Source organism: Egretta garzetta, unplaced genomic scaffold (assembly GCF_000687185.1).
Source record: "Egretta garzetta isolate BGI_Z169 unplaced genomic scaffold, ASM68718v1 scaffold56, whole genome shotgun sequence".
NCBI lineage: Eukaryota > Metazoa > Chordata > Aves > Pelecaniformes > Ardeidae > Egretta > Egretta garzetta.
The window spans coordinates 11,066,913-11,083,836 of NW_009260182.1; the positions used below are offsets into that span (position 1 = coordinate 11,066,913).

Here is a 16,924-nt window from a genome sequence, read left to right on the forward strand (position 1 = left end):
TCTCTAGCCAAAGAGCATCTTTTATTGTTTATTGACGGATATTTTAAAAACAAATACTCTTTAAATAGGGTGAAGCTGTCCTTGCTAATAGGTAATACACTGTCTTCAGTGAGATTGATATCTTAACTTTCAAGTAATTTAAGTGAATTACTACTACTTTACAGCTTGTTGAGAATGTTTTTTTGTTTTTTTTTTTTAATACGTTCTATTTATCCTGTCCTTTTGCAACCTTCCAGCTGGTTACAACAATTTGGAGGTTGCAGAGTACCTGTTACAGCATGGTGCAGATGTGAATGCACAGGATAAAGGAGGTTTGATTCCTCTGCATAATGCTGCATCTTACGGGGTAAATATCTCAACCTTTCTGAGGCTTTATTTATTTAAAAAAAAAAGTTACATATTTCATTGGCAGTATTGTGAGCCAATACTCTCTAGAAAGCTTTTGTCATTGAGTTGTAATCTTATTTGCAAAACACAAACAAGTATTTGATCATAGTCAGCTCATTGTATAGGTGAAGACTCTTTTGAATTTGTATGGTCACGGTTGGAGTTTACAGAATTGAGTCTTCTGAACGTGAATGCTTAGAAAGCCAGCAGCCTGAAAGCTGTTCCATAAAATGTATTTCCTTACCTGTGCCAGTCAAATTCTATCAGCAAGATCTCATTTTTACTTACTTGGCTGGTGTTGAGACACTGATTTTGTGGACTTCTGGATCTTTGTGCTTGGATCAAGTCTTTAATCAAAACAGTTGGAGTACTTTCCAAACTCAAGTTCAAATTCAGGCTTTTTTTTCCTTCGGCTGCCCCTGGATTTGGGATTCTGTTGTAGTCTGTCCCTTCTTGAACTTTGTGCTACTGTGTTATAGGTGAGGAAGAAAACACCTTGGTTTAATACTTTTTAAATTGTAATTGAGTAGTAAGTGTATTCTAAGAAAATTCAGAATAGAGATTACAGTCATGTATCAGTAATAGTTCTGAGTTAGTTTAATACACTGTGGTACCTTGGACTTTAACAGGTGTTTTTATTTTCCAGCATGTTGATGTAGCAGCTTTACTTATAAAGTATAACGCATGTGTGAATGCTACGGACAAATGGGCTTTCACACCTCTGCATGAAGCAGCCCAGAAAGGAAGGACGCAGCTTTGTGCCTTGTTGCTGGCGCATGGGGCTGATCCTACTTTGAAAAACCAAGAAGGACAAACGCCATTGGACCTGGTCACTGTAAGTGATGAGGCTCTTCTTGGGAAATCTGTACTCACCTGCCATTTGTGGTGGCTCATCTAAAAACTATCCTTTAAAAAAAGTAATAATACGGTAACTTCTGCAAGATCTAAAATACTGTGGTTTCTCTGGTGTTTATACATGCCTGGTAAATAAAGTCAGTAGAGCCTTTATAAACATTTTTAAAATATTTTCTTGCTCAAGACTTATTTCAAGGTGGAGTGGGGAAAAAAAAAAACAACAAAAGGAATTGGTGCTTGTAATCTGATGCTTTTAATTCAGTGCTTATAGTTTGACTAATATGAAAATTGTGGCAATAAAATGTAAGCAAACTTTGTAGCAACATAAATTTAGGAAACTGTCTGGCTATTAAGTTTTTGGGTGGCTTTTTCCTAAGTATTATAATGCTATATAGCTACACTCAGCGTAACTGTTTTGTTTCATAAATGGTGGTTGCCAGTAGAAGCTCTTGTTCATTTTTTCTTAGAAAACGTATTCTGTTTAACTGCCCCTAAAGTTCTTTAGAAATATTGGAAGTCTTTACTTTTTATCTTGTTACAATTTTTATTTATAAACAATTTACAATTTCTTGTACGCTGTTGGCACAAGAGGCCATTTGTAAACCGCGTTGTAAAATGTCTATTTTTCCAATATGCATTTATTTTGCAGTATACTTAAGTCTGGAATAACGATAATGCGTTCTAGGAAAAAACGTTGTGTAAAACTGTTCCTCTGTTTTAATAAGTTGTTTTCTGCTATTTAGGCAGACGATGTCAGTGCGTTATTGACAGCGGCAATGCCTCCTTCCGCCTTACCGACTTGCTACAAACCTCAGGTTATAAGTGTGTCTCAGACTACAGGTTCTACAGCGGATTCCCTGTCTTCTGTCCCATCCAGTCCATCCAGTTTGTCTGCTGCAAGTAGTCTTGACAACCTGTCTGGTAGTTTTTCTGAACTTTCTTCTGTTGTTGGCACAAACAGTGCAGAGGGAGCTACTGTTCTGGAGAAAAAAGAAGGTGAGGCTTTCTCAGTTAGGACTTAATAAGATTTTCTACCATATGGTAAAAAGAATACACAAGTATGAACTTTCCCCCACATGCACACAGTTACTGTGACATACGCAGTATCCCTATTCCTTATGATGTTGTTAACGAGGAACAGAAGTCTAGAAGTCTTGCAATACAAGATTTTGGTGCTTTTCCCTTACAGAATCTTTAAATTGTTTCTTTTTTTTGCTGTACAGAACCAAAATGGTGAATTGTGTTTTAAAAGAGAAGTCAGATGAAATTTGGCTACCTGCCAAACAGTATTTTACTACAGACTTTAACTAGCTTCTAAGAGGCTCTTCTTGGATCAGATATCTTGATCTTGTTACTTCTGTAACATTTTGGTTCTCAAAATATTTTGTGTTTGAACATGCACTTCTGGTAGCTAGTTAGTTGCCTGTCTTGTGGAAGCACAGGGACTGCTCTTGGGAGGGGTAGAAATCTTAGAATACTAGGGTAGATTACATAATAGTTGCCACTGGCTAGTGATATAGATATTTATACTCCATCTTCAGAAGACCAGGAATTTGTCTCTCTCGTTATTGCCACAGACAGTGAGAGATGTGTATACTTTATTTTACAATACGTGTATGAATGTTCATTGTGAGTTTTTCTTCTTACCCAGTTTCAGGTGTAGATTTTAGCATAAACCAGTTTGTGCGGAACCTTGGCCTTGAACATCTAATTGATATATTTGAGAGAGAACAGGTAAGTAGCTATATTTATTTCCAGATACTCAGCTAGAAAACAAGGGAATAAATACTAACTGTTTAGAATGACATGAGACATTTAAAAGGAATGGAATAAAGGAAAGGAGTGTAACTGGAATTTTTTGATTGATCCATAATATATATTAAAATAGATGTATATATAGAAAAAATGGGTGCAATAATATCTATATCAGTTTGAGAGAGTAGGCGTGTTTCCTTTCAGTGGTATAAATGATGGAGTGAATAAGTAGTCAGTGTTGATTAGTAATTTCTGGTTTTGTTTCTCTTGGCTTGAGTAACATTTAGAAAATTATATTTCTCAATCAGAAACATGATCCTGGGAAGCAGTGAGAGTTACACGATTGTAGTTTGCAGCATATTTATGTTTGGAGAAAACGGTTAAGTAGAAGTGAAGTATGAGAATAATACACTAAAGTCTCCAACGTTCATGTTCTTTTCACACTTGCTTTTTATCTCAACTATTACGAGGTATATTTTCACTGCCATTGGCAGCTGTTCTAGTCTGTTTATGCTGTTGTACAAAAAATGGTGTTGCTTTCATTGTAGATAACACTGGATGTATTGGTTGAAATGGGACACAAAGAATTGAAGGAAATTGGAATTAATGCTTATGGCCATAGGCATAAAATCATTAAAGGAGTTGAAAGACTGATTTCTGGACAACAAGGTATATACTCGTTTCAAATTATAATGTAATGCTGCCTTTATAGAATCCATTTTTAGAAATGTTTTAGATTATTCCAAATTTTACCCTATATTAAAAAGAATTGATAATAGATATTGTCCCAGAAAATGGCACTTCAAATGGTAAGAATGTCTTCTGACTTGAAACATAAGTGCTTTTATTTGTGCTGTGAATTACTGTGAGTCTTGCTGGTTTGCGTTTACTTGGGTAAAGTGTAGATCTAGTGCAAAAGGATTGTAAGCTTTTTGAGGTAGAGAGTATTCATCAGAGCGCTCTGGAGGGCAGAGCACATTCTCTATTGATGGGTTAGGGCCTGTTATGTACTGTTCCATTGGGTTCTGCAAAAGAATACTGTGTTTGCTCTCTCAGAAAGCCAGCTGAAATTCTTATATATACTTTTCTTTAAAAATACAGTTGGTGTGCTTCCAGTGAACCAAAATTAACATAATTGCTTTGTTTAGCAGTTTCAGCTGGTATTGAAGTTTATGCTAAAGCCTTTTATTTGTGCAGCACTGTTGATAACAGCACAATCCTGGGAATAGTACGCTTCATTTAACTATGGCTGCATAAGAGACAAAAAAAACCCCAAACCTTTGTTTCTTCCTTGTCTCACTGAAACATCACTTGCTATTGTTTTGCTGTTTTTCATAGAAATTGAATAAATTAGTTACAATTGGTAGGATTTTTTTTCCCCTCTTGAGACACCATCTGTGAGTTCTCATTCTAAAATCTGCACTCCGTAGTAATGAGAGAGTCACTATCTCAAGCTATTTTTTGTTCCTTAAAACAGTATTAACCAACCTTAAGGTAATCCTTTTTCTAGTAATGAAGTATTTAAGCAAATCTTCATAATTTTCTCTTAATTGTCAGATGGCTTTTGACAAAGGCGTGTATTTTGGATAGAAGTTACTTTCAAGGTGTCATTTCAGCCTCATGTCCTGTTTGGTTTTGTAAACTTAGAACTCAGTAATCATATACTGGTTTTGCTTTCCAAGTAGGACTAATGTATTTTTGAACATACAAATATTTGTACATATTTTACTATGTCTGTATATAGACACAATGTCAAACATCTAAATCCTTCACCACTCCCACCCCCATTCTTTCTAGACTTTTGCTGTCTTGCCATAAAAGGTCTGACTTTCTCATTTATAACATTAACCACAGGCATAAGTACTTAAGCTGACTATTTCAACAGCTCTTAATTTTTTTTTTTTTCTAGAGTGTGTTTTTGGGGTGGGGAGGATTGTTGTTGTTCAGTTGTTTTATCAATTTTTCTCTATCTTGCTGTTGTGCTCTTGCGCTCAAGTATGTTTGCATTGGTATTTTGGCATCTCTTCCAGAACATGGTATAGCCATTATTTTGAGGTTAGTATGGTTTTTGTGGAAGAGCTTTATTCTGGTGCTTTCTTGCCAGAGTTTCTTGCTCCTGAACACTCTATTCTAGTTGCACATTGTTAACATAAGGCTCCTGACTGTAGATGAATCTGTAATTTCCCTTTTCCCCACATTATTCCTTTCTAGAGAGATTATGACGGACCCAGCATCTTAACTCTGGTCACCTGCTAGTGTCTGGGAAGGCCATGGGCAAAAAGACACCTGATACTCACTGTCTTTGTATTCTCACGTCCCATAATTATATTCCTGTTACTTGGCAGTTGTGATTGAAGTCTGTATGTAAATTGACAATGGATTCTGCATAAAATTCTCACTGCATAAAGTTGCTCACTGTTTCACCGCCTAGAGTTGAAATGGACTCTTAAGTAAGCAACTGCTTACATGTAGTTTCCCTTTCATGTACATTAACATACTGAGCTAAGCAGAGACAAATGGGTTAGTGTGTCTGGAATGTTTGTTTTGTTGAGTTAATGATTGATCAGTATCAATAGATCAATGAAAATGATTGCCATTGATCTGCATCCAGACCCAGCTGCTGTGCTTCTCATGGCGTTTATACTGTGTGCATTGTGATGTATGGCTAGAGGTCATAAACAGAGATGCTGAAAAAGTTCATTTGCAACTAATGAAATTATTTGAGGGATTGCGCTTTGACATCCTCAGAAATGGCTGATGGAAGGCAATTAAAGTCATTGGTAATCTCTGCCTTCCTTAGCAGCTAACCTCTTCATCTTGTAAACTGAGTTTTGACAAAATGGTTCCTTTATAAAGAAAAATCTCTTAGTGGTTATCATTCCAAACCAACAGTCTTAAAGCACTTTCTGAAACTGTTGTGTTTTGTTATATTCACAGGGCTTAACCCATACCTGACTCTAAATACTTCTGGTAGCGGAACTATTCTCATAGATCTTTCCACTGAAGATAAGGAATTTCAATCAGTAGAAGAGGAGGTATGCCTTTCTTTCTAGTCTCTCAATATTTTTGTTGTTTCTACTAAAGTAGTAGATACAGAAGTATTGCTAGACAATTTAACAGCGCAATAAACGTCTCTAAGCCTAAGAAAAACTTGATAAGGATACTTCAAATTTCCAACTTTGACTGCACCACTTATAATCTGTGCTCATGACATCCATAATTTTTTTCTTATGATATTACTACTTGTAGTATTTTTAAAATATCTACTATATAGAAAAGCTCTTGTATATAACATATAAATTCTATGCTACCGATTGCCTGTCTGTTATACACAGTTACTGTTATACACAGTCACTTCCTTCCAAAGTGTCATAATCACAGACAAAACTCTGAAGAAACAATATTCTAAATAGACTAGTGACAATCTTTTTCAATTTGAAAACTAGACCATGGACTGTTCAAGATACAGTTTAAAAAAAAAAAAAACACCTCATTAAACCTGTTCATGTACATCCACAAAATCTGGCATTGCTTAACATACAGTCATTGCCTAAAAATTTCTTGCATGATTTTTTTTAAGACAGAATTAGTTCTTTTAATTATTTGACTGTGTGAAAAATATGTGTTTTGAATGTGTTATGAAACAAAGTGATCCTCCTTAAAATTCTCAATCTTCAGATGCAGAGTACTGTCCGAGAGCATAGAGATGGAGGACATGCTGGTGGAGTCTTCAATAGATACAACATCTTAAAGGTAGCTGTTGCATTTTAATGGTCAATGGTTACACCTTTAGAGTTTTAGCTGAAAATAAAATGTCCATAAAATGTTCTACATTTGTTTGTTGAGTTCCATAATGTGATAAGATGTGCCATTCTGAGACATGCACAGGAAACAGATCATCTTCCAGGGAAATTCAAAGAATAAGGCTATATGGAAAAACTGCATATGAGTTAATAGTAATTAAGGAATTTTATGAGAAATTGACATAGAAGGACCTCACAGAAAACTGCAGAATATTTTAAGAAAAAGACAGAAGATTTTATTGGAAACAAAAGAAGGTTTCTGTTGAGGGAACGGCAGGGGAAAAAACGGCAAGAAGTGAAAGCAAAACTCTTGAAGCATGGAAGAAAGGGTACCTATTTTGGCTTGATTTAACACCAAAGAAGCTCAAAACACCAGGCAGTAGACAACCTTGCTTTAGATAATTTAGTGGAATTTTGCTTTGCATTCGTATTTTTTTCCTCTGAAGAAATGGTCATTTTCATTAAAATGATAAAGATTTTGATTTGCAAGTAAGTACGACTAAGTTTTATTCTGATCTGATACTAGTTTCCCCAGTAGAATTGACAAGCTATATCCACACACATAAGGCTTTGCCAATGTATACTCTGCATACATCTGCAGAGAGTACATAATGTACTTTCTTTTAAGTGTTCTAGAAGTCTTCATAGAAGACACTTCTTCATTTACTAGGTGATCTTTTTAGCAGAGGTTTGGCATCAAGCTATGTTTGGAGTGATACTCAAATAGAATTGGGACTAAGCTTGCTAAATTTAAATTAAGCAGTATTGCTCAACAGATGTTTAAAATGAATTGATTCTTAATTAACCATATAATTATAATTTACTTAAGTTATGCTACAGCAATCAGCTTCTGCAGGTTAAGTTAGAGAATTCGTGTTTCATTGAGTTATAAAGAAAGTATTCTTGTTTAAGTGGCAGTGTAACTGTACTGTGGTGTAGCTGCTATAGGTTAAACATCAGCCATGTAAAGTAAACAGAAGTTCTCAGTTTCAGGGTAGAACTTATGTTTTGACTGTTTCAGATACAGAAAGTGTGCAACAAAAAACTGTGGGAAAGATACACTCACAGGAGGAAAGAGGTCTCTGAAGAGAATCATAACCATGCTAATGAAAGGATGCTGTTTCACGGTGAGATATTGAAATGCATGTTATGAACTCTTTTCATCATCAACACTCTTTAATGGAGGGTTTCTACTGGCTCAAAGTACATTTTCTCAATGGAAATAGGTTATAGGTTTTGCATGAGTTTTATATGAACAAGTGTTTGTATATGTCAGAGTGGGGACATAAAATGCACTGCACCTTTCCTCTGAAATTTGCATCTCCTTTCCTCTCCCTAAAGGAGACATCAAAGTTCTAAGTGAAAACATTTCAGCAATTATGAATGGAGATTAAGGGGTGCGCCTCCCCCTTGGTTAAGTTACTGATTCTATTTTATCAGCTGTATGACCGAAATGATTAAGGGTCAAACTTTATTCTGCTATGGGTTGTTTCAGGGTTTGGGGTGGGATTTGTTTGTTTTCTTGGTTTTATAATTTGATAAGTTAGTTCTTGTTCATCATTCCAGAAAAGATAGTTTATAATAAGCAGATTAAAGCCAATTCACAGCTCTCCTGTGCACAAATATATACTTTGTCCTGATGAGCAAATTAAGCAAATTAAGTGTACATCCTTACACTGACAGCTACATATTTCCCAACATAATACATTATTGTTGGAAGCAGCAATAACACAATAATTAACTCCTTGCCCGAACTTGTAGATATCTAAATCCTGTCTTTTGACTGTGGTCTATACTCCTGTGAGAAGAAACGGCCTCTTAATGGAATGACCTGTCTTTAAAGCAAAATCTTTTAAATTAATATTTTTTTTAAGCATTAATATACATCATGTATGCCACTTGCAGAAGATGATGAGCAATTATGGTATTTTCTGGTTCTCATCTGGAATGTTACTCTGCGTCATACACAGTTTTATCAACTTCAGGCTGGAGGATAAGGCTTTGGATTTTTTTCACTAAAATTCCCAACAACTCTGAAATGCCATGTTCTCTTAGAACAGCTTTTCTCTAAAGGTGCTTTCATATTTATATATATATTGTTATGAAAATCCTTACTAAAAAACCCAGCACTTTTTGTGAAAATTAACGGGTACAGGTGTCTTGAGATGCAGAATGCAACCATTTTGAACAGATTATTCTTTAAGGCTAAAGTTTATGACCATTGTCAGTAAATAAATATTGGTTTACATTTATTGCTTTTTAAATGCAATCAATCTTCTTAGTGTTAGGAAGAAGACGGGATTTGTGTAGCAGTGGGTTCAATAGAATCCTGGTTAGAATGAAGCTCTGCCAAACAGAGTGCAGATTCAAGGAGCCTTCTCTTGCAGCAAGAGTTGTCTCAGATACTATCCCTTGTAAATCTTTCTTTAAAATGTACGCTTATCTGCTACTGTCATTTGTATAATACCTGTAGCAAATTGGCTGTGTAAATCTGAAGTCAGGATTTCCGAATATTGATTTTCTTGTATGTGTAGAAAAACTGTAAAAAAAAAAAAAAAAAAAAAGAGTTGGGAATGGATGGTTGAATTGTGACACATACAAAAATCTGTATATTGTATTTTCAATGTTTTACTTCCTTCTCTTAGGTTCCCCATTTGTAAATGCAATCATTCACAAAGGCTTTGATGAGAGACATGCCTATATAGGTGGCATGTTTGGAGCTGGGATTTATTTTGCTGAAAACTCTTCCAAAAGCAATCAGTATGTGTATGGAATTGGAGGTGGCACTGGATGTCCAATTCACAAAGATAGATCTTGTTATGTTTGCCACAGGTAAGTCATTCAAAAGAATCTGATTTTGCCTGTGTATATTGTGTTATAGACCATCAGGTCAGCAGAGTATCTCTCAAGAAAGGTTTGCTTGGTGACCAAACCTTCTCAGTGCTCCCTATATTCTCAGCCTAGCAAAGACTTTCAGAAAACTTTTATATTTAAGTCTTAAAAGAATCTTTAACCATCTTCAGTGCATTTAACCAAACCTTTGCCCTTAATTTATTGTAAAAATTAGACCTAGGTAGCCAGAGAGTGAGAAGGGCCTGCTAGATGCTTGTGTTACAGAGAAAGAAGAAATTCAGTGATACTTGGATGCTGTATTTTTTGAGAACAATGTACTTTGTAATAGTCAGCTGCCATGTCACTGCTGCTTCACACACTAAAATATAGAAGTGGACTTGTGAACTCTCTACCACTAATTGAGTTCTTAAGTCCACTTCTCTGCAGAACAGCTGTTATGTCTTACTGGTACCATCAGTTCAGCATAAAGTTACTCTTACTTCATGAAGGTAGTTCTGGTAGTGGCCATCATTTCACCTAGGAGAATATTTTGTGTGTTTGTGTGCATACTGTTTTGCATTGGTATCACAGGGATAAGGTCACTCTTCCAGTTTCCTTCCTTAAGTCTCTACCCCTTTTCATATTGCTTACTCTTTTCTGGCACTCTCAAATAAAGAGAATAATCTTCTAGAATTATAGAGGATGTCAGCGTCTTTTCATGCTTTCTGAAGTTTTGAGTAAGCTGGGGTTTTTAAATTTGTCTTGTGTGAAGAGTTAGAAAAGCAAAAGCTTTGGCTGAGCAAAATGGTACATAACATTGGTCTACAAAAATGCTGAGTTTCCATTGCCATTGCAGTAGTACATATGTAAAGAAATAAGGACCCTTGTTCTGTCTTTTTACAATGAAAACGACATAAGATACTCACATATGCTAGTATGAGGTATTTCATGTTGACCTAGAGTTTGCACTTGGCCTTGGTGTTGATTTGGCTGTTAGATACAAATCTAGTGTTGAAACACAAGTGAATTATGTTGTTAGTATGAGTGATGGGGGGGCACCCGCAGAAAACTTTAAGAAAAAAAAAATTTTAAAAAAAAAAAAGCCCACAAAAAGGTAGTGACAATCTCGGAGTATGTTGTTAAGCATGCTGTTTCCAGTTATGAAGATGACCACTTTTTGATGTTACTACCAACCCTTTCCTCAGGCTAAAGAGCTTTTCCAAAGGGAACGTAACTTCTTCCTTCAGAACAGAACTTCAGAATTTTGTGAACTATGAAGAGTGACTAAAGTGGCTATAAATTTCCACTGTTCTCCTCAATTAGAAGTTTCAAATTTCAAAGGTAGTCTTTCTGGAGCTTCACAAGCGTTTTGTATTCATGGTCATTTCTCCCTTTTAACACAGGCAATTGCTGTTTTGTCGTGTAACGCTGGGCAAGTCTTTCCTGCAGTTCAGTGCTATGAAAATGGCTCATTCTCCCCCAGGACATCACTCCGTCACTGGGCGACCCAGTGTAAATGGACTGGCATTGGCAGAGTATGTCATTTACAGAGGGGAGCAGGTAAAGAGATTTTTTGGCATGTCTTTTTAGACTTTTTTTTTAAAGGCATATAATGTGTTGGGTTTTTTCCTTACTTTTGAGGTGCTAGGACTTGCTTTTGTCTTAAGACAAACTCCAGCTGTGGCTGCAGGTGAAAGGATCAGTGTCTCCTGAACGCTCTCCAGGCATTTTACCTTTGACGCTTGGCCTTTTTTTCTTTGGCATAAATACTTTTTCCCCTCTGTAGCAAACATTCTGAGTTTATCTAGAAAATGAAATCATAATAAAGAATGTGTGTCACTCTTTCAGGCTTATCCCGAATACTTGATTACTTACCAGATTATGAAACCTGAAGCCACCACTGAAGCTTAAGACAAATTACTTGTGGGAAACCATCAGACTTTGGATGCGAGGATACCAATGGCTGCCATCCTGTTAATTGCAACAAGTTGTTGAAAAACTTTCATCCACAGGTGGTGTGGTAGCAAATGTGAACAAAATACCCCATTTTTGACTTGATAAAGCTTTAATAATGTACAGTATGTTTTTCTAAAATTTCAGAAATGTCCTCTTTTTCAGCACTTTAACAGATACCATTCCAGGCATAAACTGGGGTTTGGCTGTGCTAAATTATAAACAAAAATTAACTTGAAACAATGGTTTTATACAATACTGCATTGAAATTTAGCAGAAATTGTAATGCTCTATACAGGAATTCATTTTACTAATAATTGTGTTCTTTAAAACACTGCATTTACACTGAAAACGTTTTCATTTGTAAAACTGTAAATAAGAGCTTTTGTACTAGCCTGGTATTTATTTACATTGCTTTGTAATATAAGTGTTTTAGAACTGCAACCTTGTACAAAATGTTTTTTCCAGATGTTGATCTGTTCATCTGTGTTTTCTCATGCACGATAGATTGGAAAAGCCAATTTTTTTTCAGGGTTTATCACTTATTTGTGAGGGAGAAAGCAAATTTTATCTGAAGAGGTTTAGAAATATCCACCTTTAGATTGAATATGCAAATGTTTGTTCTGTATTTTTATTTATGAAATATACATTCCTGAGAGTGATGGGCTATGAAAATAGTGTGTTCCAGCTGAATACTAAAGTGTTTTTCCACCTACTTCCTAGAGTTGCATATTTTATTTCTGTAAAATGTCTTCTGAAGTTTTTTATTTAACTATAGGTATAGTAAACCTGTATCCTCACTTCAAGGCTAGCAGACCTTGCAAGTTACAGTTTTAGTAAATTATTTTCTTTGAATGTAGTTGGAAAATTAACCTCAAGGAGGTCTTTCTTGAGTTCCTCTTGCTTACATTTAAGCCGGGAAGTTAAATAGTTTATTCCTTATATGAGGGCAGACAACTTGGCCTTTTTTGTATGCTTATTTTGGTAAATTAATCTACCTGTTGGTGCCCCCTGGGTATGAGTATTGCGAGGTGGAAATGTTAAAAACCATCCTGTCATCTCCTGTGTTTCTTCCATGTTAATGTAAGCTGTAGTTGAAGCAGGTGCATGGAAGTGTGTTTATCTGCAGTGCTTTTGGCTGAGTGGAACTGGTCGGGGTGCAAGGTTCTGCTCCCTGTGCTCGGCCGGCTGGGAGACGAGCATGTAAGTGGGATGAGCAGCTCTTCCATGGCAGCAGCTGCCTTCCGTAGCTCTGATAAGACCACTTAGGTGGAGGAAGAGTACGAAAGGTATAGCCTCCTGCCTCCTTTTCAAGTCTCATTTGGGGTCACCGAATGCACCGATCGGTTCAGTCAGCCCTATTGTAGCTCTCTTGTGTATTCCGCTTCTCTTCCATCTGCAGCTTTTACCTGCATATTTCAAAAAATATGTTAAATGCAAATTATAGTTCACTTGGGGTTAAAGTGGTTAGGAATATATTTTAGTTGTTTTATATTTCTACATACAGGACACTGTCCCAGAAGACAATTCGTTCGCAGGGCATGTTATCATACCATGGTTTTAAATGTAGTAACTGGTCAAGATAATGAAATCGTCTTGCTGATGTGGTGGTTATGTGATTATGCTCTATGTAAAAATGTATTGAACCTTACCCAGTTCTGTGGGGAATCTGAGTGATAAGATTGCATAACTCTTGCAGAAAGTAATATTGGCTATGAATAAAAAAGGCTTTGATTTTTAGGTACTTTCTCCCAGCATGTTGCCTGTTCCTTAGGTATAGTAATGCTGGAATTGGTGTTCATGCAAAATCTGTTTAGTATGTTTAAAACTTTTTTGTTACTGCTAAACTGCTTCATTCTCTATGAATGATCACTTAATGTCTTGTAAAATATTGTGGTATGATAGCATTTTAAGTGGTACCACAATGTTGGGTTTCGTCTGTTTGGGGATTTTTTGAGCTGTTTTTTTGCATGACATACCTTGCACTCTGAAGATGGAAGCTGTAATGATTTGATAATACTGACTATTGAGGTGAACCTTTAATCTCTTGTGCAATTAGTTCTGCTTTACTCATCCTGAAGTGTCTTTACATGTACTGTATAACATTCCATATCCATTTAACACTAAATAAATTTAATTCACTGTTTTTCTGGTAGCATGGGAGTAATTCCAGATGTAGTACGTCAACCCATTGTTTCAAATGTAAGCATGCACAATACTATAACAAACTGCATCATTAGAGGGGAAATTAATTGCATTAAATAGAAGAGCTTTTAATGTGGATGAAGAACTGTAAATACTGTGGAAACTTGTAGTTTGGAATAGAGCTAGCAGCTTCAGATACCAGTGAAAATGTTTTAATGATAAATCTAGATGTAAGCTTCAGTTTATGCATTTAGAACTCCACTATATGGTCCAGAACTGAAAAAGAAAACTGCCTTACATTGGTTTTGTAAAATGAAAGGTAACCTGGGAAGTCTTACCTTTCAAGTAATTGCATAGGTAGCAGGATGATACATATATGAGCAACAGCAAAAGTACTGCTTAGATCACTTGTAGTAGTGCAATAAGTAAGTAATTTTATTTCAGTAGGACCACTTATATGGTAGGAGGTTTCTAAAATCAGGCTTGCGTAGAAGATTTAAATAGATACGAGCACTAGAGGGCAGGAAAGCAAATGCTTACTAAGATTCAAGGTAAGGAAAATCTTTAAAGTATCTTGGGAATAAAACTTCTGATAAAATTGCTTCTGAAAATTCCACCTATCTAGGTTGTAAAAAATTAAAATTAACTTTCTGTTCTGCATTAGTTTTTTTAATACTAAGTAATTAGTATAAAACCAACTGCTACAAGTAAGCAAATCAAAAATGTTAGGGTTTTTTCTTAAAAACTTAACTCATAGCTTAGACCTTAGTTCTTAGAAATTAAAAAATAAATTAGCCAGACTCTCTTGTCATATATAACTGAAAAACACAGGAACATCTGTCCCATGCATGTTGAAGAGGTGTGCTGGCACTAATTCTGAATGGGAATAACTATAAAAGCAGTTGCCACTGTCCTTTCTACCCTGAACTTGCTCACTAAACACCATGCTGTGTGTGTATACATATGTGTGTATATATGAGTACACACACACTTGCTTACTCTCTCACTCACTTCATTCACCAAGAAGCTGAGAAGAAGTGTAAAAAGTGACTTCTCCAGCAGACCACGGCTGTCAGTCAGGGTGCTGCAGCCGAGGAGCCATTTCCCCTTCTGCCCATCTCTTGAACTTAATGTTGTAATAAAACAGTTTTTCACTGGAAACAGCAACAGCATCCCATGGGTGGCTCACCTTCTGCCTTCCAGGAAAAAAGTGTAAAGGCTTGGTTTGTACTCACCTGATGCAACAATACAGCAAAGACTCCTTTCTCACCTTCGGTGAACTGGAAAATGGGACTGGCTGAGGTCTGCCCCTCTGGTTCTTGGCGCTGTGCTTTTCCTGCACCCCCTGAAGCTGCAGTAGGTGGAGGTGGTGCCCGCAAGGGCAGTGCTGTGGGCGAGGGTGCGGAGGGAGGAGTGTGCCTTGCTTTGCCCCTTTCCAGCAAGCGTAAGCACTGCTACTTGTGAGAGCACCAGGGGCTTTCTTCCCTCTGCCCGTGGCTCCCTAGATCAGAAGCAGCTGCAGGCAGCCAGAACAGAGCGTGAGATAAAAAGCATGTAGATGACTGGTGTGAAGTTAACATGTTCTGCCCTAAAAAGGGGCGAAGTTGGTGACTGAGTGAAGACAGACAGGAGGGGAGAGAGATAAAAGAGCAAATAACCTATGAAGAAAGCAAGGCAAGTTCTACAAGCACTGCAAAGTTATGGTAGGAATAACTAATACAGTTATTAGGGATGGCCCGGATAATTGTGGTGCATCGACTTCCCAACTTAGGTTGGGAATCATTTCTGTACATTTTGAATTAAAACAGCAAATGAGTGTTGATGTGTAGACATTACAGAGATTTCAAAATAGCTCCTCTTGAGAAGGAATTTAGGAGAAAGCTGCAGCCAATTCAAAATGTTGGCAATAGACCTGGGCAATAATGTGTGCGAGAAAAAGAAATAGGATTTAAAAACTGAAGGCAAATGTCCTATACAATAGTTCTCAAAAGCATTGTTTTTGAAGCATGGATTGTCAGAGACAAGCTGAAAGCCCACATTAAATTCTCTACCTGGATCCGATCTAGGGGTGGGATGTGTACGGGGCGGGGGGGATTTTAATGCGGCCAGAAAATTCTGAGGAGGAGGTGGAGGTCAGATCTGTCTTGGTAAAACTGCTGAATTGATTCAGCTGCAACTCAAATACATTGCAGCTGGGGCCGTAACGAGCGGCAGCGAAGGGGATCGGGGTACGACTGCCGTGCGCGCGGTGCCACAGCTAGGGCAACGTTCACTTGCAGGGTTCTTGGGTTAGGGCCATTTTCAAAAGATCATAGTAGCAGTAGTATTTGCAACCCTTAATATTTAAAATAGATGTAAATTGTTTAAGGAGCAAAAGAAAATGCAGTAGTGCCTAAGGATGTATGCTTGAGACTTCTTATGGCTGGGAAAGCAGCTTCGTGTCAGCCAGTAACGCCGTTTCCAGATGTAGGTGGGAAAGGATTAATATTGACTGAAGCTAATGGAAATATCCTGAGAAATGGATGTGGAAGTAGTCATTTCTGGGCTAGCGGTGTATGGTTTTATGTTGTCTACCTGCTCTTCAAAAAGGTGACGTTTTCCAGCAGTATATTTGGAAGTTTATTTCGCAACAAGAAATGTATTCCGTTTGGCGAGATGGTGGGCATCACAGCTCAATAGATGGGTACAGAAGTAGAACTTCTGACTAGCCTGATAATGCAGTGGGTTAGTAAGTTAAGCAGGTAAATAAATTAAGCAAGTAAATAGGATTGGCATGTAAGTAGAACTGAAATTAACTGAAAGAAAAAAAATTGATTTTGTTGCAAAATGAGTAACAGTAAATCAGTTAGTGTATAAATTCTTATGACCCAGCTGAGGAGGATATTGTATCTAATGGGTTTTCGTTATTGAAGTAGTCAAAGTGGAAGCTGACAGCAGTTAGATTAAGTATTGTTTTGCTTAATGATAGCATGAACTGCCAAGCAGTCCAAAAGTGTCATCTTCAAATATATAAATCTGTATAGGATGATCAATACCTTATAGGTAGTGGTTCCCTATTTGGAAGTATTTTACTGAAGCATTGCAAACATGCAATAGAATAAATCAGATTTGGCTTGGTATGGAAGGGCCTCATTTTGAATACTAAATACTCATTAGAGCACCTGTTTTCATGAAGCAAAGTCTAATTCGGGGTT

The 16,924-nt window shown here is 36.8% G+C and overlaps 1 protein-coding gene across 1 annotated transcript in view; it reads left to right on the forward strand.

Moving 5' to 3' along the window:
* The window catches only part of TNKS2 (tankyrase 2), a 28,057-nt gene extending 12,776 nt beyond the window's left edge, over nucleotides 1–15,281 (forward strand). The window contains exons 16-26 of the mRNA XM_035897270.1: nucleotides 237–346; nucleotides 1,034–1,222; nucleotides 1,986–2,238; nucleotides 2,894–2,976; nucleotides 3,546–3,666; nucleotides 5,935–6,032; nucleotides 6,676–6,750; nucleotides 7,822–7,927; nucleotides 9,446–9,632; nucleotides 11,036–11,192; nucleotides 11,481–15,281. Of these exons, the coding sequence (XP_035753163.1) occupies nucleotides 237–346; nucleotides 1,034–1,222; nucleotides 1,986–2,238; nucleotides 2,894–2,976; nucleotides 3,546–3,666; nucleotides 5,935–6,032; nucleotides 6,676–6,750; nucleotides 7,822–7,927; nucleotides 9,446–9,632; nucleotides 11,036–11,192; nucleotides 11,481–11,543 (1,442 nt within the window). The 3' untranslated portion in view covers nucleotides 11,544–15,281. The remainder of the gene's footprint in view (nucleotides 1–236; nucleotides 347–1,033; nucleotides 1,223–1,985; nucleotides 2,239–2,893; nucleotides 2,977–3,545; nucleotides 3,667–5,934; nucleotides 6,033–6,675; nucleotides 6,751–7,821; nucleotides 7,928–9,445; nucleotides 9,633–11,035; nucleotides 11,193–11,480) is intronic.
* The last annotated feature ends 1,643 nt before the right edge of the window (nucleotides 15,282–16,924 follow it).